This window comes from Lepeophtheirus salmonis, chromosome Z, assembly GCF_016086655.4.
Source record: "Lepeophtheirus salmonis chromosome Z, UVic_Lsal_1.4, whole genome shotgun sequence".
Lineage (NCBI taxonomy): Eukaryota > Metazoa > Arthropoda > Copepoda > Siphonostomatoida > Caligidae > Lepeophtheirus > Lepeophtheirus salmonis.
This window is the reverse complement of record NC_092584.1, coordinates 12,364,556-12,387,769: the sequence shown is the minus strand read 5'-3', so window position 1 is coordinate 12,387,769 and position 23,214 is coordinate 12,364,556. Positions and strand designations below refer to the sequence as shown.

The 23,214-nt window shown below is 34.0% G+C and overlaps 4 protein-coding genes across 4 annotated transcripts; 2 read left to right on the top strand and 2 right to left on the bottom strand.

The window, feature by feature from the left end:
• The first annotated feature begins 59 nt into the window (after positions 1–59).
• Positions 60–3,669, top strand: LOC121130125 (uncharacterized). Its single transcript, XM_040725851.2, has 2 exons — positions 60–1,724; positions 1,788–3,669. The coding sequence occupies exons 1-2, from the start codon at positions 233–235 to the stop codon at positions 3,623–3,625; spliced, it is 3,330 nt and encodes a 1,109-aa protein (XP_040581785.1). The 5' UTR covers positions 60–232; the 3' UTR covers positions 3,626–3,669.
• A 9,380-nt stretch (positions 3,670–13,049) lies between these two features.
• Positions 13,050–20,255, top strand: Desi (DM4/DM12 domain-containing protein Desiccate). The gene is made up of 5 exons (XM_040725671.2): positions 13,050–13,314; positions 18,961–19,327; positions 19,418–19,634; positions 19,702–19,861; positions 19,920–20,255. The coding sequence occupies exons 1-5, from the start codon at positions 13,076–13,078 to the stop codon at positions 20,113–20,115; spliced, it is 1,179 nt and encodes a 392-aa protein (XP_040581605.1). The 5' UTR covers positions 13,050–13,075; the 3' UTR covers positions 20,116–20,255.
• LOC121129991 (growth hormone-inducible transmembrane protein) lies at positions 17,299–18,540 on the bottom strand. Its single transcript, XM_040725673.2, has one exon. The coding sequence runs from the start codon at positions 18,430–18,432 to the stop codon at positions 17,482–17,484; it is 951 nt and encodes a 316-aa protein (XP_040581607.1). The 5' UTR covers positions 18,433–18,540; the 3' UTR covers positions 17,299–17,481.
• On the bottom strand, positions 20,135–22,539 carry Ns2 (nucleostemin 2). Its single transcript, XM_040725670.2, has 2 exons — positions 21,846–22,539; positions 20,135–21,776 (listed from the first exon to the last, which is right to left on the bottom strand). Exons 1-2 carry the CDS (start codon positions 22,207–22,209, stop codon positions 20,215–20,217), a joined length of 1,926 nt encoding a protein of 641 aa, XP_040581604.1. The 5' UTR covers positions 22,210–22,539; the 3' UTR covers positions 20,135–20,214.
• Between the last annotated feature and the right edge of the window lie 675 nt (positions 22,540–23,214).

The window sequence follows — 23,214 nt, the reverse complement described above, 5'->3', positions numbered from 1 at the left end:
AAGGCGGAGTTAAAATCGAGCAGGCCTTGAATTCTCTACGATTAGTGCCTCTAGTAGTTGTACGCAGTGGATAGAAAAAGAAAAAAGAAGAAGAAAAGGAAGGAAAAGAAGAGAAGAGACTTTGAATAAGTGCAAAGGAAAAGAATGTGGAAAGAATAATAAATAAATAAATATTTGGTGGATATTTTCGAGAAAAGCGATATTAATCGTGGTCATAATCTGAGTGGCGGGAATGTCTCAGCTATGGGAGGGTCTCCTAAGTTGGGCGGACGCAACATTGGAGCGTGCAGAAGGTGGTTCGTGTGATGGCGAAGAGGAGTCCATGACGATAACAACGGAAGAGGAGGATGGGCCCAGACGATCTTTGGAAGAACGACTCCTTCGACTTCATGTCCGGGAGTCCCTGAAAGAGGATCGTGTCTGTTCGCATGTGAATCCTTGCCGGAATCTTCTGGATAACTTGCTGCGTTCCGACCCGAGTTTATCTCGTCTCCTCCTTACCCTCGGACCTGATGGACTCATTTGCCTCAAGACGTTTGTGAAAGGGAAGGAAACTCTTCTTCTCGGGGGACTCACTCCAGATGATCCTTTATTAAACTATTTCGAAAGTCAGGAATTGCCTCCTATTCTGTTGGATTTATTGGAACCTAAACTCTGGATGGAGGGCTGTGTTTTGGCGGAAGTGCGTCGTTGCTCCTCCTTCAAAACGCTTCTACTCAGACCCAGTACCCAAAGTATTATCTGTGATAGCAATCTCATTTCCTGTGGCTGGTCCCCAGAGGAAAAATTATCCCTCGAAGGAGAACTGGCCCTTCTTCTTTCAGGTCCACTTTGTTTAGATCCTAATCCCGTGGTTTCACTTGTCGCCAGAAAATCCCTACTCTCAAGGCAAAAGCTCAATACCGTCCCTTTAAGACGAATTCACCGAAAAAGGCGGTGGCAGAAGGAATCTCCGGCATCACCCCTTCCACATCATTCGCTCTTAGACTTTATTAATTCTCAACGAAGTGCCAAAGGAGGTCTTTCTCCAGAAGAGACGCTGGCAAAGCATCAGGCTTCTGTGAGAGCATCTATTCGTAATGTGTCTCTCTTTAGCCATCCTACCCCTTCACAGGCACCCCCTACATACACAGATGTGAGCAAGAGAGCAAGAACCATTCAAAAACGTGCAGAAATCAATGACATGACGCCTCATGTTGTTGAAGAGTATATTCTGGAGACAGCAGAGAGAAGTATGGCAAGGGTTTACCATACAAGATTGACAATATATCAACGACTAGCCAACGATGAGTACCTTGGAGAACTTTATGTTGAAAGAGATTATAGAGAAAATGAAAATAAGGGCTCCACCTGTCGTTTCGTTTTAGGAACACAGCCTCATGCCCTACGATATATTAATCAATTTACAGAGATATTTACGGAAGAAGGGAGAAAGTCTGTCAAGATAACACATCGTGTGCCCAATCAACCTCCTAGAGTCACCTACACTCCTGGAATGAGAGAACGACTTAACGAAAGAGACAAAATCCTTGTGAAAAGTAGTAGCAATGCAGTCTTCAATGCAATTCCAAAGCAGGCTGTCCAACCTCAAACACGAATCATACAGTTCAATAATCCCTCCTCAGTTACGAATTCTGCTCAGCAAAATAATCAGAACAATAACAACAACGTTGCCACCCCATCCATTCTTCAGACACAATTGCAGCGGACGACAACTACTACCGGTAATGCTTCCCCTATTGCTATTCAAAATAAAATTCCTACTCAACCCGTTGATATCATTCCAGTCTTCCCTGACGAGAATAACTCTACTGTTCAAGCTTCCTTAGCGACTCAACAGCAGCAACAGAAGGATATGGAGATATCTGCAATCAAGCAAGCTCTCATGAAAGAATCTGCTGAATTTGAGGCCAACAAATCTTCCAAGACATTTGCTCAGTTACCTACAAGGCCAGTTCCTCAAGCATCGTTAGCTGATTCAAACACCATCAACACTCCAACCATCAAGGCGCAACCTTCGAATCCTAAATTAGTATCGAAACAACTCTCCCTTCATAAAATCCTGAATGCTCAAGCCGTTCAGCAACAACAAATACAAATTGCCACTAATTCAGTGAAGGTGTCACCTATATCAGCTCAGTTATCCCGCCCCGTTATTAGTGGAACCTTGACTCAAGCCTCTTTACCTAGTTATTCTCAGGCACAGCAAAATTCTATTAAATCAAAGTTGGTGGTTACTCCCTCTCAAACAAAGATTGGGGGAATTAAGACACTTAGTCATGATGCTCCAGGACTACAGGCTTTATTAGCCAATACTCCTAGTGCTGATAGTCCTGCAGCTGTTTCAGTTGGAAGTACTTTACTAGAAAGACTTGTTAGTGGACAGGCCATAGTTACTACTTCTGCCGCAGTGACGGCAACGCCTACTCCACTTACAGCTTCTAGTACAGACTCAACTAATGATATTACTCTTGCCGCTCTCTTGGCAAAACCTGCAGCTACCGGAGGTGTAACTACTTCACAGACTACGATTTATTCAACAAAAATGTCTCCATTACTCCAACAACTCCAGCAGCCTGCTCAACCTGTTAGGACTTCAGTTCGACAAAGTCCTCTTCTATCACCACGCTTAATTTCATCTTCTCCTAGACCTCAACAACAACAATTCTCGACTTCTCAGACACCTGTTATAGGGCATTCCAAATCTTTAAGCACTGTTCCTACTTCATCTATGATCACTTTGCCTGTTCAAGAAGCTGTTAATGGTTTTAGTGACGGCAGTTCTGTTCAGGCACAACAATCAACGCAACAGACAACCAATGTTGTGAGCTTACAGAACCTTCTTCAAAGTGGAGTTGTTAACAATTCTGGTGGTATCGCTACATCCTCATCTTCGAGTATCCCTGTACAATTATCAATACAAGGTCTTCCTTCCCCAGTTACATTATCAGTTAATCTTTCGGATGGAACGAACAATACGGATAGTGTATCTTCTAGTCCTAATGTGTATGTTACTCACTCGGCTGGAAATGTGATTGCTCAGGGTCAGCAAAAAGTAAACTTACCTAAAATCGTATCAAGCGGTAATCAAACAGTACTGTTTCAAAGTCCTGGAAACATAATTCAATTGCCTCAACAAACCTCATCCCTGGCAAATATAAAACCTGTTGTGACGTCCCAAATTAAGACTGTAACGAGTGGAAGCCCTTTGCTTCAAGTTAGACCCGGACAACCTGTTTTTTTACAAGTACCTAACAGTCAAAATAAAAATACGGGACAAATTCAAATCGTTCGAACACAATCCATTGTTAGACCATCAACAGGGGGGATTCAATCCTCAGGTCAGTCCCAGCAAGTAGTCATCAATTCCCTCAAGAGCCCTGTTGTAAATGCCATATCACCTCAGCAAGTTGGACTTTTATCACCTTCTTCCTCCTCCATTCCTGCCTCTCCACAACAATTAAATGAATCTAATTTAGTCGCTATACAGCTTCAACAACAACAACAACAACTCCCTTCTCCAGCCTCACAAGAACATCAACAACTCATCCTGGCAGCAGCTCCACAAAAACAAGGGATTTCCCAAATTAAAGTACGTCAGCAACGTAAACAAACTTTAAAGTAGAAAATTTATAAGTACCACTACAAATAAAAAACATTTTAAACTAATTATTTTACGAAATTGGGAGCATACCTATTTTTATTATTGAAAAAAAAACTCTTCTTTATTTTATAATCTACCAAAAAGTTGCACGCCTTACCCTACCAACAACACTCCCGGGTTATTATTGAAAAAACATACACAATTACGAATACTTATCATTAATTATGTACTCTCTATATAATATGCTAAATTGGTCAATATCATGCACACCCTCCCTCAGTAAATATCATCATCACAGACAACCATCAGGGGAAAATAATCATGATATGATGTATTGACCCTCTTTCAAATACATACACGTTTTTTCTTAAATAATATAAAATGAATGATTTATATATATTATAACAAAATACAAAATAATATATTATATAGAATGTGATTTGTGATTCTATGGAGAACTTGGCCCTCCTCATCATACATGTATAATGGCAAAGACTGATAAATACTTATTATAATTAATATAGGTATTAGAAGGGGACCAACAGATATTCTGATAAATAGCTGAATATCTATTGTTATAGTTATGGTAAATCACTCACTTATCCTCCTTGTTTTACTGACGAGTATCCCACCCACCCTGTCAGATGCATATATTATTATTATCTCTAACTCTTTGACTTTTTTTTAAATCAAATGATGAGAGCGGAGGGTAAAAGTGACATAAAATCATATTTTTGTACACGAATAAATTTGTTCAACGATTTAATTATAATTATAATACTACTCATTATTGGGAAAAGGATCTCTCTACCCCCCTCTCTTCTATCAGATATTGTATCGAATTTGTTTATTGCATCACTCATGTTTTAGCTTACATTTTATTGAGTTAGTATTTAAAGGGGGATCAAATCATATTAACAAGGATTTAGGTGCGTAATAACGATGATTATTTTTGTTTTTTGCTTAGTAGACGTTTTAGTCGTAGTGTATTTTACAATATCCTTGTCATTCGAAACACTTTACGATTAAGTAACTAATATTTATTCTTTTCCTTCTCTCTGTCGTATAAATATTTCTCTCATCATACATTCATTCTTACTGAAGACAATTGTGATCTGTATGTAAAAAGCTTTGTTATTACACACTACAGTACTATCGAATGTTCTTGTTCTTTGGTTTTTAAAAGGAAAACTGAAGATGATTTAAATTATTATTTAGCTCCTATTTTTCAATTAACATCATGATATGTGTATAAAAAAATAAAATTCTTAGGTGTATTATTAATAAATTCATTATACTTGAGCTTTGTTCTTTAATTACATTATTACATAACATTACTGTTAATCATAACTATAAGCATTGAGGAAAATCCAGTGTAGAATGGGCATGTTAAAAAAAACGAAAAACAAATTGGTAACCCTAAACAAAATTGAAGAACGTCATGGAGGAGCATTAATAATGACCATGACATTTCATTAGATCAGCTGTGACAATAGAGGAAGGGTATACACAAGGACATTTTCTTGAATTACTCCGATGTTGATCCCCAATTCTACTCTGAATCCAACAAGGACTTACAAGGATAACTCTGCAACAAATCCCCCGGGTTCCTCTCCCATCTTTTATGAGCGCACACGAATGGTAAATCAGGTTTGAAATATAATTTAATCTAATTAGAAAATGAAATTAACTACTCACTCAGGAATTAAATAATAATGACGATTGCTGAGTAGAAAAGAAAACTCATTCTTCAGATTACCAATTTAAAAAAAAAAAAAATGGGCTAGCTAAAAACTACACCGGATTTCCATCACTGCTGATAACACATGGGCTGAAAAGTCCGGGACTGCACACATTAATGACAATACTATTTTTTTAAATTTGCCTCATTTTCAATTAGAAACAACCTCCAAAGGACAGCTATTAAATTTCATCGCAATATGTTCCTTGGTTTGTGAGTTATTGTGTTAAGTGTGACTATACTTTTGACTTTTTCCTAAAACATGTTTCCATTTTGCAGTCCTTCTTGATGGGAAAAAATACGGGTCAAGCTATGAGGACACTGCCCCATAAAAAAAATCAGTTAAAAATATTGTGAAGCCGGGCATTTTGCAAAATGTCCAACCTTGATTTTAATAATTTAAAGGGTGGTCTAAAGTACATACTCATTCATGCAATTACTAGCGATCGGATTTTTGTAAAAGTGATAGGAAAAGGAAGGAGCGGGTCAAAAAATAGAAGGGGTATGTATTAGACACTTTTTCAAAATCATTATATTTGTAATCTATTATACAGAGTGGGCCAGATAAATTGGAAAAATCTTTAAAGGCTTATAACGAAGGAATTAGATGTAGTAGAATCATAATTTTTTGATTATATGAAAGCTACATTTAATGACTTTAAATTATTTTTATTGAGATCCGCCTTTCTTGATGACCTTGCCCACACGGCGCCGGAAGCTTTAGAAGGACCTGGCGACCTCGTGTAGATCCAGCTTTGTCGTCGACTGATTCTGGTTTTGCACTTGCAATTTACATTCCCTGTATGGATGGAGTAGCCCAAGGAATAAATTACTCCTTCCAAACGCCCATAAGGTCAAAAAAGTGTAAGATGTCTTGGCCGCAAAATGTCCTCAGTTTTGGAGCCCGGATTTTTAGCCTATAAACAGTCCGGACCTGAACCTATACGATTTCTATTATCTCTGGGAGAGGGTCGAGCATGATGCCTGTGCCAAGTATACTTCGTCTTTGGAGATACTGAAGAAGTACAGAGCTTATAAAGAAAGGGGTATTTCATTATGAATAATTGCATGTCATTAAATGTAGCTTTCAAATAATATATAATTTATAGTAGCAGAAAGGAAAATTAATGTTATGGGGAAATTACTTTAGGACTAGGTTTGCGCTCTACCAAGTACCCATAATGGTTATTTAGGGGCGTTCACAGGATTCTATTTTGGGGAGAGATTGATTGGTTTTTGATTTTTTGAAAACAAATCCAAAAAATGCAATTTTAAAAATCCATAGCTATTCACAAAAATGAACATAAAATTTTTTGGGAAAAAAATTGAAAATTAAATTTTAAATTTAAAAAAAATATCAAAAATATTTTTCAGAAAAAAAATCCTTCATTTGTTTTTTGGGGGGAGGATATAGCCCCTCCAACTCACACCTTGCGGACGCCCCTGTTATTATATATTTTTAATCAAAAAAATATTAAAAAAAGGTCGAAACACCAAAATAGATTGATCAGTTAACTTTACTAATATTAATTTGTGGAAAAATTAACCTAAAGTGGCCAGCTTCAAAAGGTCAAATTGATCAGAGTAGAGAGCAGCTTATAGTAGATTATTCCCTGCCAATCCCATCCAAAACCCAGCATCACTTTCCTTTTCGACCACAATCTCTGTCACTTGATATCGACGTAAGTGATCCATTTTTCATTGTCAGCCACAATCCACTTCAGAAATTGATCGTTTCGTTTCGATTCAGCAGCGATTTCCAGATGGAAATTCGGTCCATTAGACTTTTTTGTGTCAGCTTGTGTGGTACCCAAACATCGAGTTTCTTTTTTTAACCAGCCTTCTGAAAATGGTTCAAAATAGTTTTATTACCGATGGGGTATGCTAAGACTACTAACATGGCCATTTATCTCGATAATTTCCATGATTTTATCGACATTTTTGACGGGAGGCCTAACAGTGCGTGGTGCATCATTCACATCTACTAAACCAGAACAAAATCGCTCAAACCACTGTTGTGTAACATGAACCCAAAGAGTGAGGGCCCGTTTACATCCGTAATTTTCTTGGTCGCTTTCGACGCGTTTTTGACAATAATTCACGACTGAACAGGGCAAAAGGAATACTGTCCAAAAAATGTTCGTAGTACACACTCGTACCTTTACGATGACTTATCGCCTTATCTACATACATTGAAATTAGTATCTCTATTTATTTTGATTTGTGCTTGGAGCCACATCTACATAGACAGTTGCATTGCATGGTTATTTTACCCTGCAGTACCTCACAAACACAAAAATGTATAGTGTATGTAGTTGTCCCCTGTGCGTGTTTCTTTTTCTTGTCTTCCAATCGATGTTCTTAATATTGATTAATTGTATACAAATTAGTTCTTATTAAGCCGTGAACAATTATCAACTATAACTGAATAATAATTCCGTCGTTTGAAGGATTGGCTAACTACCAACTGACATTGAGCCCTTTTATTTTGTTTCTTTTAGGTGGATATGTTATGAGATACAATAAATATAAGGACGTGTCCAATGTTTTTAGCACATAGACTGAAAAGTCCCGAGGTTCACAAATAAATGGCGCTATTTTTTTTTTTTTTATTCACCTCATTTTCAGTTAGTATCAACCTCAAAATAAGGCTGTCAAAATTGCATGATAATCTGTACCCTAGTTTGTGAGTGACTGTGCTAAACAATGGACCAAAAACGATTTTGTGTTTAAATTTGACATTGCTTCTTGATGGAAAAAAAATACCGTTCAAGCTAAATAACGACTTAAAAAGTGTTATAAGGACATCAAGGGAATAAAAAAATTAATAAATAAAGCCAATTTTGAACGCAAAAAACCTTTCTTTGTTAAGCCCGAGTATTTTCAGTCTTTGTGTTATAACAATTATTATAATATTAAACTTCTAATAGTGATAGTTATTTATTGTTTAGGTATCAATATTCAGTTATAAAAATGTAACCTTAATCCGGACCCTATTTGTTAAGTTACGAATTTTAGGTAAAATGTTCATAAAATTTGAGACAAGTATCCTTCTAATTTTGATTTCGAATCTGGATCCAAAATTTTGGGTTCTTGAAATCACTCGAATATTTACGGTTAAGATCCAAACCCACACGGAGATGAAAAAATGCTGATCTGTCCTATCTTTAACCACCAGTGTATTCCGAGCACTTTTTTTTTATTTTTAAAAGAAAGATTAAGAGATACAATAAAAATGATTGTTATATGTATTAAATAATCCGTGGCAACAATTAGAGACTCGAAATTTGTTCAAATGAATTGAAGCAAATGATGAAATTTGTGGAAGTCAAACATCAGTCGTACACACGTTATGCTATAACCTTGTATTTCTTTTAGCCTTGATTTTAACAACATTCGTATTACACGGTGTAATTTTTTTTTTTTAAATCATATTAAAATCAAGAAGTGATTCTTTCAATTTTTGAATGACCAGAGTAAACTGAGTATGATCCTAGTTTCTAAATTAAGATTGACAAAATACTGATTCACACAATTATTTCCGTGATAAATTAGAAAAAAATTGTATCTACTCATGAGACAATATTATTAAAACCTTAAGTAATATTTATACGTAGATTGTAAATATAAACCAAATATCATTATAGAATAATTGGATTCCTGCCAGATAATTTTTTCTTGAATTTGTTCATCTATTCTAGATTATTTATGTATATGTAGATAGGTTCCAAACTATTTTATTGATTTTTTATAAGACGTATACTAAAAAAATTATTATTTTTTTAGTATTTTTAGTTTTTTGATTGCAAAGAAGATAAACACTAATAGAACTTTGTTAAGATAAAAATCCATTAAAAATAATGGTTTTCTTTTAATTACACCTTAAATATACGAGGTATGTTATAAAAATAAGGTGACTTTTCAAATTTCCCGGGCAATGTACAGTTGGTATGCTCTATTTGTTTATGTTAGTACACTAGCCACGAACAATTATTTACTGTTCAGCTATATAGTATGTTTAGTTTGTTTGTGGGAGGTATAATGGTACGAAGTATTTTGCGTATTGGGCAATTTTTTGCTTTTGCAAAACATGGATCAAAGAATTTGCATCCAATTTTGTGTACAAAAAGAAAGAAATAAAGTGCTCCAAAACCCTTGGAATGTTAACAGTGGCATACGGTGAAACTGTTCCAAGTAAAAGAAAAATGTTTCAAAGTGGTATAAACTCTTCCAAGATGGCCGGGAAGATTCGATCAAAATTGAAAGTTTTGATCGCTGTTTTTTTGTTTTTTTTTACTACTCGATCAGCATAGTGCAAGGCAAGGTTATACGGAAACGTGCTTCGAGGATTGGAAAAAGCTTTGACAAAATACTTATTTTGAAGGGGACAACATACAAATTGATGAATAACTAAATAATACAAAGTCAGTTATTTATAGTAATAAGTAGGCTTACTTTACCAGTTTCATCTATCAGATTATTTTATATCTTAAAAAGAACTCTGTATTTTAGTAGCATGTAACTCTCTTTTAACTAGACTTATAATTAATAAATAAAAAATGGCGACAAGTCTAAGATATTAATTAGTGTTTTACTCATAGATAATTATACACAACAGTCCCCCTTCTTTTTGAATACACCTTCTATATGCAGAGACAAAGAACGACCTCTAAAACAACAGAACGACATTTCAAGTTACTCCAAGGCATTTGACAACACTCTTTAAAAAAAAAAAAGGAGAAAACCAGAGCTATATTCAAGTTCATATATTCCGACATCAATTCAAATTTGATTCTTTAGCATCCATATTTATAGCTCAGCTTTGAAAATCTTTAGGATTTTTGTAATACTGTACACCTCAAACCAGAGGTTAATTTGGTGTTAATTCTCTCTTTCTGTCTTTAATTCAACAATTTGGCAAGTTGTGTCACAAATGAACAACTTGAAAGCTGAGTTGGACTCAATTTCAAATACCATTATTCGAGTTCATGGTTATACATATTTAGTATGTAAAACTAAAATCAAGAAGGGGGAAACCTGTTCTTTTGGTACAGATCGATCCTCTACCAAAATTTTAATTAATCATAATAGGGGAAGTAAAAAGTTCTGAGCGTTCTTTCCCTTTATTTTGACAATAAACTAAAAATAATTGGGATTATCCCATTCGTATGGTTTCAAACGGGGTTTCTGGTAAATCTTCAATTCCTGGACAATGGAATAATGCTCACATCCAGATCCAACTCTACAATTCCCATTATTTTATCGACATTTTCGACTTCCATACAACCATAATAGAATAGCTCTTTTGATATTACATTAGATACATTATTAGGTCTATCAGCAACACATTTTTTTTTTGCCCGCCGTTTCACCTTGACCGTAGTGATACTCAAGAATGTATCGAATATTCTCTTTTTTGACTGACTTTCATTCTGGAATGCTCTAACACAAACCTGGTATCACCTAACACAAAACTATAAATGCACATTTTTAAGTTACCGGTTAAGGTTTAAGCATACTTAAAGCTTTTTTTTATGCATTGTATTAATCGTCAGATATAGCTCAATAAATCCAAGGTTAATGGAAATATAAGGTTAGACTAGCATATAATCGGGCGCTTGATAGAATTTTCAATCTGATGTTTTGTACCAACTGGTGGGCAAGACCGGCAGATTTTGACAAAACACGTAACCCCTCATAGTCTATGACGTCACTATTGCTAGAATTTTTAATTTAATATACCTTTCCGCGCGATAGCTGGGAAAGAAAAACAGATTTTGACAAAATACGCAACCACTCATTTACTATGACGTCAATATTAAAAACGTGGTGCAAGTCAAACATCAGTTGTGCATGCGTTATGGTATAACCTTGTATTTCTATTAACCTTTAATAAAGCTATCTAACGAAAAACGCTCAGAACTGGCGTTTCCGTCTGAAGTGTTTTTTTGAGTGTTGGATTATAAACTTATCATTTTTTCCGATTAATAAATAGTTTGAGATTTTTCACGAAAAACTCTACTTTCCATAAAGTATTACGTAGGATTTTCCAACTGATATACCATTTTTTCCGACTGACATATCTATTAGAGGAGGTGTAACCCCAGTGGGACTATTATTTCACCCCCCTTTTTCAGAATTTTTAAAGCTTTCACAAAAAAAAAAAATAATAATCTTCTTGTATTAGAAAATTTAAATATTATTATTTTCAAAAAAACATCAATTTCTCTTTTTTTCTAAATTTAAGGTCTAAAATAGAAAAAAGAAGATTTGTACTCTTCTAAAAAAGTTATTTGACAACTTATTGCAACGTCTCAATTCCCCCCTCCGTCTCCAAATAAAATAATTATGTGGACGCCCCTGATTGCCTCACTACATCTAATTCGCCCACCTCCACTGGAAAGTACACTACGGCACCGATGTTACCCACCCACACACACCGGCGGCACCTCTGGTTTTATTTTTATTTTTATTCATGGTCAGTGACAAACAATGACATAAAAGAGTTTATGAGTTTTTAGTGTAATTAATTAGTAGGTGAATACTAGTCAATTATTTTGAATATGAAGCATTTATAAACTTGTTTTAATCCACTTACATCTAAATTATTAAGTATACATTTAGTTACAAACTAATAAGTGATACAATTTTTTTCCCTGAATGGAATCTATATCTATAATCTATAAACACACAACATAACCAGCTTATTTTATTAAATTACTAAATAAATATTAAAAACTAAATTGATTAAAAATCTACCTGTTTTTTTTTTTCTTTTTTAAATTGAAACATAAAGTCTATTCTACAACTTCAGCTATGATATACCTACAGCATTTGAAGAAAAAATAAAAAAGATATTAGCTGCTAAGTAAGGTCCATCAATTTACTCGTTTTTTTTGGTGTTTATATACATTTTTGATCAATTGTAATCGAGATAAAGTAATAAATAATTTATTTTTCAAATGCTGAAATGTTTGTATCAATTTAATATTTACTTTGATTCCCATCTATATAGTTCTTTCATGTTGAAATATGGGACTGAATCATAGCCATACCCTAAAAAACTTGAATAAAAAAAAGGCTTTAAAGGCCAAATCTTTTGAGTTTGAAAGTTTTAATTGTCATTTCCTTGTTTTACGGCTTAAATAACAATAATGAATGTGGGTTTTAGACTACGGGTGAAAATGCTGTTGCAGGGTGTTATCAATTAATCTAAAATGTCTAAAATCGACAGAATTGTGATCTGTTTAACCGTAGTTTTATCTATCTGACTCTTTTTTTTCCCGTTGGATTTACAAGACCAATGAAGATCATAGCCAATTGGACATTTCTAAGCTTCCCTTGATTGAAAAATATTAACAATAAGATTATCCCAACTTGGTTTAATTCTAGAAGGTGAAATTATCGTGAATGTAGCCGGAAATAAAGTTCGATTTGACAAATTTATTTCCTTATATGTATTTTGAAGGTTTGTTCTATTCGACACGTGTGACAAAATGAAGAAGAGAAAAAACTGTCATGGTCTTTAATCTTATAGTCCTACATACCATAATAATTAATGTAACTTATGTTTGTAAAAGTGTAAGCAAAAAAAAAAAAAAATCCTGTAGGAGTGTTGGTAAACGGTTACACTTAATGCACATGTTGTTTTTAAACAAATCCCAAAGAGATTTATATTCGTATTCATTAGTTTCTGTTGCTACAACTTAAACAGAGTCCATCAGATCAAGATGAAAAATGAACAAATTTTTATACTTGTCATATGTTTGAGTCATGTCTTGTGTCCCATGGTATCTGCTGGGGAGGGAAAACGAAAGAAACTCAGGCGTAAAATCATTCTTACGCCCTCCACAACAACCATAGGAACAACATCGATCGCAACCACCCTATCCACGACGATAGAATCTGAGTCTCCAATGGAGGGAGATTACATGGTTAGTTTCTCAGATGAAGATAAAGTTCCTCGAGGGTAAGTAGAAAACACAACTAATCCAGTGGCTCCCAGCCATTGGGTCACGATCCCAATGCCAAGGGGTCGTTAATTGACTCGAGACCAAATTTTCTATTATAAAAAATACGTTAAAAAAACAATGTTAAGAAACTAAATGTAACAGTTCCTTAAGTCACTCAATAGAAAGTCTAAGCCAGTATTGGACATGTTTGATTTTTGTTTTCTTTTGGTTGCACTACGGCTGTTGTTCCTCACATCAGGAGGGGCAAATAAGCCAATTTGAACTGAATTAGCTAAATTTGACAGCATCTCACTGATTTTTTTTTCAATTAGTGGCTAAATTTTTTGTAAGAAAAGGAAGAATACCTTGCCAATGCTGGTCAAGGGTTGTCAACCATGAGGGCGGCCAGTTGATTGTCTTCTGTAACGAAGAATTAACGGAGTTTATAGTTACTGTATGAATAAATAATATATAATCGTAATATATGGCAGTTTTTTTTGTACAAAAAAAATGACTGTATATATAAAGGATATTTTAAGAATTGGGGTAGTTTCCTGATTACTTGTTCTAAAAGGAATCACTATATTTAAAAAGTTGAGAATTACTTCTCTAATCTAATCCCCTTATATTCGAAGAAGGACACTCAAGTTCTATAATTTTTATGTTACTTACATTTTTATTATTAAAAAAATTAAATCATCTTTTTTTTTCTTTTTTTTTATTATAAAAACCCATCATTTGAAATTATTATTTATTTAAGATTTATGCTATTAGTACACATCTCAATGGTCTGGAGAGGACATTTGAAAATAAAAAATCGTTAATCACAATAATTTAGAATGTAGCTAAAAATCTCCAGTTTAATTAGAATAATGTTTAAATTATGATTATAATATTGTTGGGTTTCGATCTTAGACCGTTATAAATTTAACTAATTCCATCCAACTTCGCTCTTAACTTACCTTCCAGTAAAAATCGGCCTTGATCCTGTTCTTAGTCATTTTACATATGCGTCTGCAGGATTATATTTTGAGGAGGGCTTGGTTTTTGGAAAAAAATTGAATTCATTACTTAATAGGTCGAGTGTCTGTTAACATTTCCCTCTAAAAGAAGAATTATCGTCTATATTTGGTATAAATTGATTTAAAAATGCATAATAAAGTATATTTATATGGATTGAAATTATGTTATAATATTTTACATGTACTAATACTATTTTAAATGTAGGAGAATCTCCTCTTTATAGCAGTAGTTTATTTTCTACCTTCAAATCATATATCAGGTAGCTAATACTAACAAGGATCTTAATTCAGTAGTCTCATATCAAATCAAATAATTTAGCAAGGGAAATTATTCGACGTTTCAAAATATCGGATTTTAGAAAAATAATTAGGCGCTTTAATCTACTAATGATCATATCTTTGATTCATCTCATGAATCAAACCATATATTCACACTAAATGAATATATTTCTAAATGTTATGCAGCCTTAAAATTATATCATTTGGGAAAAGGTGAAAATAAAAGGATTCAAAAGAAAAAAGTTTGTAGGATACTCACAAACCTTATTCAATTCAAGAATAAATGATTATTGATTCTCAAATTGAATTATAGTCAAAACAATCTCCCAAATTCATTATTAATATTTTGAAAGGCTAAATGAAATAATATTTAAATTTAAGAATTTGAATAAAATTTAATATAATTCATAAAATAGTCCTTTCAAAAATATCTAATTAACGAATTGACATCTCTAAATTCATATAATTATGCTGATTCATTATTATTATTATTACAATAAAGATTTAAAAAAATAAAAATATTTGAAGCGTCATCTATGTTTTAACTTACCGAACTAGTACAATTTGAAGGTTTTGCTCAACTATTTCTTCTTTTTTGAGGACGTCAACTAAATTTTCACTTCATCAGTCATCACTCTATATATTTTATCTCTATGCATTTGTCTTGCATGCATCGCCTTCTCCTTGTACTCTTACAAAAACTCATAGATCTGAAACTTGTAGTCTATATAGCGACTCAGAAACCAATTTTCAGCATTAGTTGATTAGTAGGTGAAACTACAAAATAAAATCAATGTTTTTAAGTGATAAAAACAAGACGATTATTAATTATTATTCACGTATACAATTAATGGATTAATTATTTTTTGTGTACTTCCTATAATTATACTTTGAATTAACATGTCCTTAGCATAAATGTATATTTATGATATATGACAACTTCCGACATTTTTATTATAAAACAAATCAATAAGCTTGTACAAATGATTTTCTTTTCTTTTCAAAAAGTATTCAGATCACCTTGTAGATTTGTCTTTTAAACAAAGGCATAGGAAAGGAAGTTATATTTAATCACTTATTAGATAGTATACATGCCTTTATTTTGAATAAAATATTTTAAATACAACAATAATTTATTTTCTTTATAACACATGATGTCTAAAGATTATTATAAAAAGAAAACGCGGAAGTTTTATTCGTATACTGATGAAAGGATCGTAAGTCCACTCATCCTCTAATTTGTAAATCTATAAAGCAGTTACTTATGTATTGTGTCTTTATTTTGTTAAAAAAAGAAAATATTTGTTTTAGTTCAGTGGTTCCATGCCAATGCCAAGAGGTCGTTAATTGATTTTGAGCCGAATGTGTAGTTTTTGGGAAACATAGTCCTATTTTCTTCTTGTTCCGCCACCGCTGTCGTCCTCCCATTAGTGTTCCTAAACAAGCCGATTTTTTATTAGATGTAACCAAATTTGGCAGAATTTAGCAAAAAAATCGAAACAAGAGTAAGAATACTGTGTTAATGGGGGCACAAGGCTGCTGATAGGAAGTCAATGAGATATTAGAAGAAACCATTCTTGACTATAAAACATCAACAGCTCCGTATGAAGCGTTTTAGGAGTCTTATTAAATACCTAAACCATCATATGGGCTCGTTAATTTTCTAATTGATGAATAATTTACGGAATAGATAGTTACTTTACGAATAAATAATCTATCATTCATAATCGCAATATAAGGCAGTTTCTTCTAGTCGTAGAAAAATGAATGTATGAAGGTATTAAATATTTTAAGAATTGGTGTCGTTTCCTGATACCCTGTTCTAAAAAGGATTTTTATATTTGAAAGGTTGAGAACCAATACACTTCAGTAAGACAAAAAATTCTAAAAAATGATTATGTCTTCGTTTCGTAATTCTCAAACCAAAAACATTAATTGACAAATACATTTCGTCTAGTCATAGCTGATGTGATTAACATCAATAACTATTTAATTGTTTCCAACAATACTAGAAGTCCAATTACCAACCATTTAAATTTTTAATATGTACTTTCTTAAATGACAACATTTTCAATATCGGAACTAATTAGTTTAATAACCATTTCAAACATAATTATGTTGTTTTAGCGTTACTACACTCTTTTTTTTTTTTTGTAAATATTCAATTCAATTCCAAACGTATTTAACCTTGATAAATTTACGAAGCGCAACTGATGGCTGGGTAAAATTATCATGCTGCAATTTTTTTAGTTTCTGATTGTTGTGAAGGTCCTTGAGTCTAAAATTGTTTACTATAATAAAAATAGAAAGATATCCTTTATTGTTGTATTTTGTATAATTATGTATGTGATGTTCCTTGGCCTGAACCCCATAATTACTTGAGCATTACTGCATTTAAAAATGATTTCATTGTCGACTTGAATTAGTTCAGTATATTATTCATTATGAATCATCATGAATATACAGAAATGTACAATGCTTGAATCTATAAGGAATATCTTCATGGGTTTTGGGGACTTAAACCCCATTAGAATTTATAAGTAATACCCAAAAACGTAATTTATTTTATCAAGTAAACACATATTACTCAGATCTCTCTCCTTCAACTACAAAGGAATGTATTTTAAATTCAGTAATTTGCTATTTATGGCTTCTGTATCATAGGATTTTGATTAAATTCACATAAGATAACATTCAGAACAAATAGTTTTTATTTATAAATCGTAATTTTAGTTTACATCATATAATATAAGATACAGAGGTGACAATCCAATCATGCCGAAGAGAGAGATAATATAATTTTGGTGACTTTATTTAAGCTATACAGTTAAATAATGAAATCATTTCAAGTATTTAAGTCCCAATGTTGGTAATTTATGGTGTCTATCTTTTATTACCCCCATTCATTGCCAAAATTTGAGCAATCCTCATAAAGATATTCAATGTATCAAGGTAAATCCCACTTGATGCATTGATGGGATCCCATCCAACATATTTTGGAGTGTGTTCAGCGCGATAAATGATCTTTTGAGTATCATAGAGGACAAATCCTCCAAAGAGAATGAGTCCACCATAAAGACTCATGCTGTAAAGGCTTGCACCAAGAAGGGATGTAGGAGGCAAAAAAAAAGATCCAATGGAAGAAGCAAATACTACGCCTAATCCCATGGCAAGAGGACCTCCCATGTACAAAAATTTCTCGGAAGGAGCAGTCACAGAGACGATAGAGAGAGCGGAGAGCATTCCTCCAGTATACATGGCTGCTCTAAGTAGTAGTGGACCTCCTAAAAGACAAATCGGAGCAACGCATGCACCTAATATAGAAGAATGAGCTAGCCATGCCAAATGTTTAGCCCCTTTACTCTCTTGATAAGAAATAGAGCGCATCATGTAGCCGGATCCAATCATGGCTGCCATGCTTACACCAAGAGACAATAATCCTCCACCTGACACGAATCCCATTAGTTGAGGAGATCGGAACACACCCGTGGCTGCGAGGGCACTCACTCCCAAAGAAGCTCCAAAATAGCCGAATGTACTTTGAATTCGCTCTTGAACATAGGATGGCCAAGCCACGGATTTCTCCAGCGTTCCTGGCTCATTGGAGAGACCCAGGCCGTAGAAGGCCAAGGCTCCAATCCCTATGACAGACGCTCCAGCTACAGCTCCTTGTCCAATGGAAAAGGGGGTTTTAAGATTGGCGCTCGGCTCTTTGAGAGTTTGAGCTTGTGCTCCAGTTCTTCTACGAAGTACATTTCGGGATAGGCCTCCCTGGGTATAGGCTCGGAAGTTTTGAGGACAACGAAATGCTAGTCTAGCTGCGTACATATTCATTGTATTGATGTCGTGATGTAACTTTATCTAGTATCTACTGACTACTGTCACTTAGATGAGTAGCCACGCCGGAGAAGTATTTTAATTTTAATGAAAATATGGGATAAGAAAGCAAAAGTAAAACGGAACTTTTTTTATTATAATATATTGTATCTACAAAACCTTTAGAATTTTCTAGAGAATACGACTTTTTTATATAACATCATCCTTTATTTAAGTCTTAATTTTAACGATGCTCTTAAAAAATCTTATGCTCATCTATAGATTATTTAACAGATTATCTGATAATATATAAATATTTATATACAACTGGGTTCCATCTTAAATTAACATGAGAGGATTAGACACTTTTATTTCGTCATACTAAAGGCTTTTTGTTGTCTAAGTTTAGAAATTACCTTAGAACTTAACCTCTTCCCTCTTAATAAACATAATTGATGAAATCTCTTCGATACCACCAAATAATCATAATAACTATCATTAATATCCCGTAAAAATACTAATCACATTACTATATTATTTATTCAGGTTTTTAGATGATTACTATGCTCAGTTTGAAAACAGACTTTTTAAGTCAAAATACCCCAAGGAGCACCTGACCATATCACAAAAATCCAGTCAACAGCGTCGTGTAAAAAAGCAACCTTCTCAGCAGTTGGAGAAATTTTCCGAAAAGTACACCCAGTACTTAACGGATACACAAAAGCGAAAGAATGCCCAAAGGATATCATATGAAGATGGACAACTTAGCCATTTATACTCTCCTTCGTCCCCTTACTCTTCGTTTCCTCAGAGTCTTGGATCAAATTATGATTCAAAAACCCAACTCAAAGGAAACGATGGTCCATTAAAACAGTTTTTCGATGTATCTGGAATATCATCTCAGAGTATTCAGGTACTCCTCATACAATATACATTATTAATAATGTTGAACATTTATTTTATAATAACTTTATTATCCCCCTCCCTCGTGGTTTGACTATAGTTGGGATTAACCTTCACTGTTCCTTTCTTATCCTTTCCTTTATCCGCTATTGGTTCAATCATCAATGGTGTTACCAATGGTTCAACTGACTTGTTTAATTTCGATACGCAAAGTTTAATGATTGGAGCATTAATAGTGGCGGGGAGTATATTTTTACTTCCACAGTTCATTTATTGGCTTACTGGAGTAAATCTATCCGCATTTACTTGGGGGCGAAGTAAGTTATTCCTATAATTATACATTTCTAGTAATCTAATGTATTATATAATTATTATTTCATTCAGACGACGATTCGAGCAACATTTCATCTTTAATTAATACTGTTGATCAGGCGTTATATCGCTACGACGTGGATACGAGGTCCTGCATGGCCGAAACTCTCTGCAAGCGAATGCGATCCGATGATAATAATTTTTTCACGAGTTTAATTAGTAAATTTATGGGGTAAGCATCTCATTATTTCATACCTAGTTTCATACATTGATCCCAAAACCCTACATAGGTCAGACTTCTTAAAAAATATTATGGGTAAGGACAAAATAAAAGAAATCCAAAGTCAACGCTGTCCAGCAACATCAAATTGCCCTTGGGATGCTGGACCAATGACGAAATTTGCAATGGATTTAATGAAAAAACGTGGAGGTGACATATTGTCCATGGCTAAGAATACAAATTTTGAGGAAGGAGACGACTTTTGAAAAGTTACAAAATATACTCTTTATAATGTTAAAAAGTGCCTTAATATATGTATATTTAAGCATATATTCTATAATAAAAAAACCATTTATATGCAAGTATTAAATCTTCCACATAATGAAATACAAAAATGAAAATCTAACTATTTTACTATGAACAATCCCGAAGAAGATTTCACTTTCTTCATTTTCTTTCCTTTTGTCATTTTGTTCTTGGAGGGGGGATTTAGGTGAAGAGGCAGATGGAGTTGTTTGAAGATCCTTTTCGGTATTCGTGTTATTAGATTCAATCTTAGTATCCGAAGTATCAATACTTTTTTGAGGAGAGGTTAGATCCTCCGCTGTATTATTAGACGTTTCATTTTCCCCTTCTTTCAATGTTGATTTTTCCAAATCATCATCTTCTGTGATTTCTTTATCTGAGTTTTTCTCGCATGAATCCTCAACTTCTTTATGTTCCGCGTCACTGGATTCTTTGGTTTCTGATTCTGATTGAAGTTTATTTGTTGTTGTAGTTGCAGTTGTTTTGGTTGATGAGTCCTCCTCTTTATTTTCATCCGCAAATTCATCAAACACTGGAACAATTTCGCTCAAGTCCTGCTGAACATCAAATTTGAGCTCTGGCTCTGGTTTTAAGGAGGTACATCCCGGTGGAGGCACGAAGTATGGTAACTTCCCTCTTTGCCAATCATTCAGAACAGATTTTGATACAGTATTCAGATCGGGTTCACCTCCTTTAAGTAGTTTACCGGATTTTTGAGCTAACTTTTCCAGAAATTCATTAGCATCCTTCCATCCCCTTATTTTATAAGTTCTTTCCAAATACTCCTGTTTAATCCGAGTAAGGATAGCAGGGATATAACAATAAGGATCTGCAACCAGTTCCACTCTCACTGCGCCATTAAGAACTTTATCTTCGTCAGAATCCTCAGAAGAGACGACAATTCCAGGACAATCGATTAAATAAATCTTCTTCATCAAAGTGATGTACTGCCAGACCTTTGTTTCACCAGCAATTGGAGCCACATTACATACTTTCTTGGCTCTCAAGGTATTAATAACTGAGCTTTTCCCTACATTGGGATATCCAATGAAACCAATAGAGATTTGTTTAGACATTCCGTGAAGCTTCGAAAACTGCCTAAACAAATTAATGAGTGCTCCTTTTCCAAAGGGATGCTTCACAGATGCATGAAAAGCAATTGTGGGTGCCTCAGCACTCAGCATGGCCACCCATTTCTGAGTCACCCACGTTGGAACCAAATCCACTTTATTCAAAACAAATATCATGTGCTTGTGCGACTTTTCTTTCTTCATGTAGCTCTCAATAGCGGGACAGCGCGTTCCCAGAGGATTGCGAGCATCCATAACCTGAACTACCACATCTGAGCTATCAATCACTTTATAAAGCTCATTCCATATCCTTTTAGACTGCCCTGCACCAAATATAATTTCTCGGGGAGCTATTTTAGTGCCGTCATCTTCCACCTCTAAATCTCCATCTTTGGAGGGATCATAAGTCGACTGAGCGGATTCAACAGATGCAATAAGATCATTGAGACTCGATTTGAGGATATGGGGTCTTTTACGTTGAGATTTTTTTCCAAAGACAGTTTCAAAGGGCTCAGTATCAAGGATGTGATTCCGTTTGCGTTTCGCTGACTCTAAATAAAAGAAAAAGGAATTAAAGAGTGAGATAAATTAACCGATCATCTTCGCTAGAGTAAACGAACCTCGAAGAAGTGTGACGGGAAGCTCTGTCTTTTTCATTAACACTTTGTAGGGGTCATTTTTTACGGAGTCGATTTGTGCCTCAAAGTTTTGAAGTTTGGACTGGGAAATGACTTTAGAATTAGCGAACCATGTGCGAGATGGTTCGATCCGTGCTCGTGTACCACATTCAACATGCGACTGAAATGCTGCAGGCTTAATTATTTTTCCGTCTTTATTTCGCCGTGCCTTGGAGCTACGGTACATCTGGAGACGTTTGATTGTCCCTTTGGTACGAAGAGAGGAATCATTGTTAACATTTGGACGGTCGGGGTTGAGACTGTGATGTGAGCGACTTTTCTTTTGCGTATCCGTTATCCTCGTCATGGTTATTATTTTTGTCAATTACCTGGGATCTCTAGACTCGCAGGAAAACAACGTGACAAAAGTTGATAATATAAACTGAGATCAACAACGTGATACAAAATATAAGAAAACAAACAAATCATGGGTACCATATGGTATTATTTCAATAATTTTATATACTAAATAGCAACAATATGGATTTCCCCATTCCTGATTGATGGATAACGCGAAAATATAATAATTTCCAATATATATATATATAAAATGAGGTTAATATCTTTTTGGGGGTAGCCCATGGATTGAGATTCTGAATTTCCATGTCAATACTTTCCCATATTTCAGAGGTAGAAATAGCCTAACAACAAAGTACTATAAATAATCAAAATTATTTTCTAGTATTATATACTCTAACTATGAATTTATTCAGAGCAAAATCATGTTATGTGGATTTAACCATGAATTTCTAAGCACTTATTTGAGAAATCCATACTTAAACATTCTGCGAGTGAAAACCTGTCTCTGCTAAAAGCTAACGACTTAAAAAGTCTGCTGAGTTAAATGAGCCCAACATGGAAGCTCTAATTTCCAAGTTTATAAAGTGAGATAAATAGTTACTATTTTAAAATGACTATTAGCTGCCTAGGTGATAAAATATAAAGGTGAGGCCGCAAGGAAATTCTACACTTGTTTTTTTTTTAATTATCAAGAGAAGAAGAAAAATTTAATGACGTCACTGTTGAGGGACATAGCACTTTTTCCTATATAATTGTAGTCATAATTTTAAAATCCAGACTTAATTCATTGTAAGGCAACGCAAGTTAAGTAAATAAATGTAATTAAAATTCATTTATAGTACAAAATGGTAAACTGAGGACCATGGCAAAAAGTATAAAAAGCAACAATATTTAACTTATATTGATATTAATATCTATAAAATCCTTTCCAATACTTATTTCGATTGTTATGAAACTTGCTTGATACTTTATAGAATAATAAAATCAATTTCAGAACTAATTATTTAGACCG

What these genes read in the sequence shown, in the direction of transcription:
- LOC121130125 (XM_040725851.2), top strand. Translation starts at nt 233, where the DNA reads ATGTCTCAGCTATGGGAGGGTCTCCTAAGTTGGGCGGACGCAACATTG. An exon ending in GCGGACGACAACTACTACCG is followed by an intron (nt 1,725 to 1,787) that starts GTAATGCTTCCC and finishes ATATCATTCCAG; the next exon opens with TCTTCCCTGACGAGAATAAC.
- Desi (XM_040725671.2), top strand. Translation starts at nt 13,076, where the DNA reads ATGAAAAATGAACAAATTTTTATACTTGTCATATGTTTGAGTCATGTC. An exon ending in CGCATTTACTTGGGGGCGAA is followed by an intron (nt 19,635 to 19,701) that starts GTAAGTTATTCC and finishes TATTTCATTCAG; the next exon opens with ACGACGATTCGAGCAACATT. An exon ending in TTAATTAGTAAATTTATGGG is followed by an intron (nt 19,862 to 19,919) that starts GTAAGCATCTCA and finishes AACCCTACATAG; the next exon opens with GTCAGACTTCTTAAAAAATA.
- LOC121129991 (XM_040725673.2), bottom strand. Translation starts at nt 18,432, where the DNA reads ATGAATATGTACGCAGCTAGACTAGCATTTCGTTGTCCTCAAAACTTC.
- Ns2 (XM_040725670.2), bottom strand. Translation starts at nt 22,209, where the DNA reads ATGACGAGGATAACGGATACGCAAAAGAAAAGTCGCTCACATCACAGT. An exon ending in TCCCGTCACACTTCTTCGAG is followed by an intron (nt 21,777 to 21,845) that starts GTTCGTTTACTC and finishes TCTTTTATTTAG; the next exon opens with AGTCAGCGAAACGCAAACGG.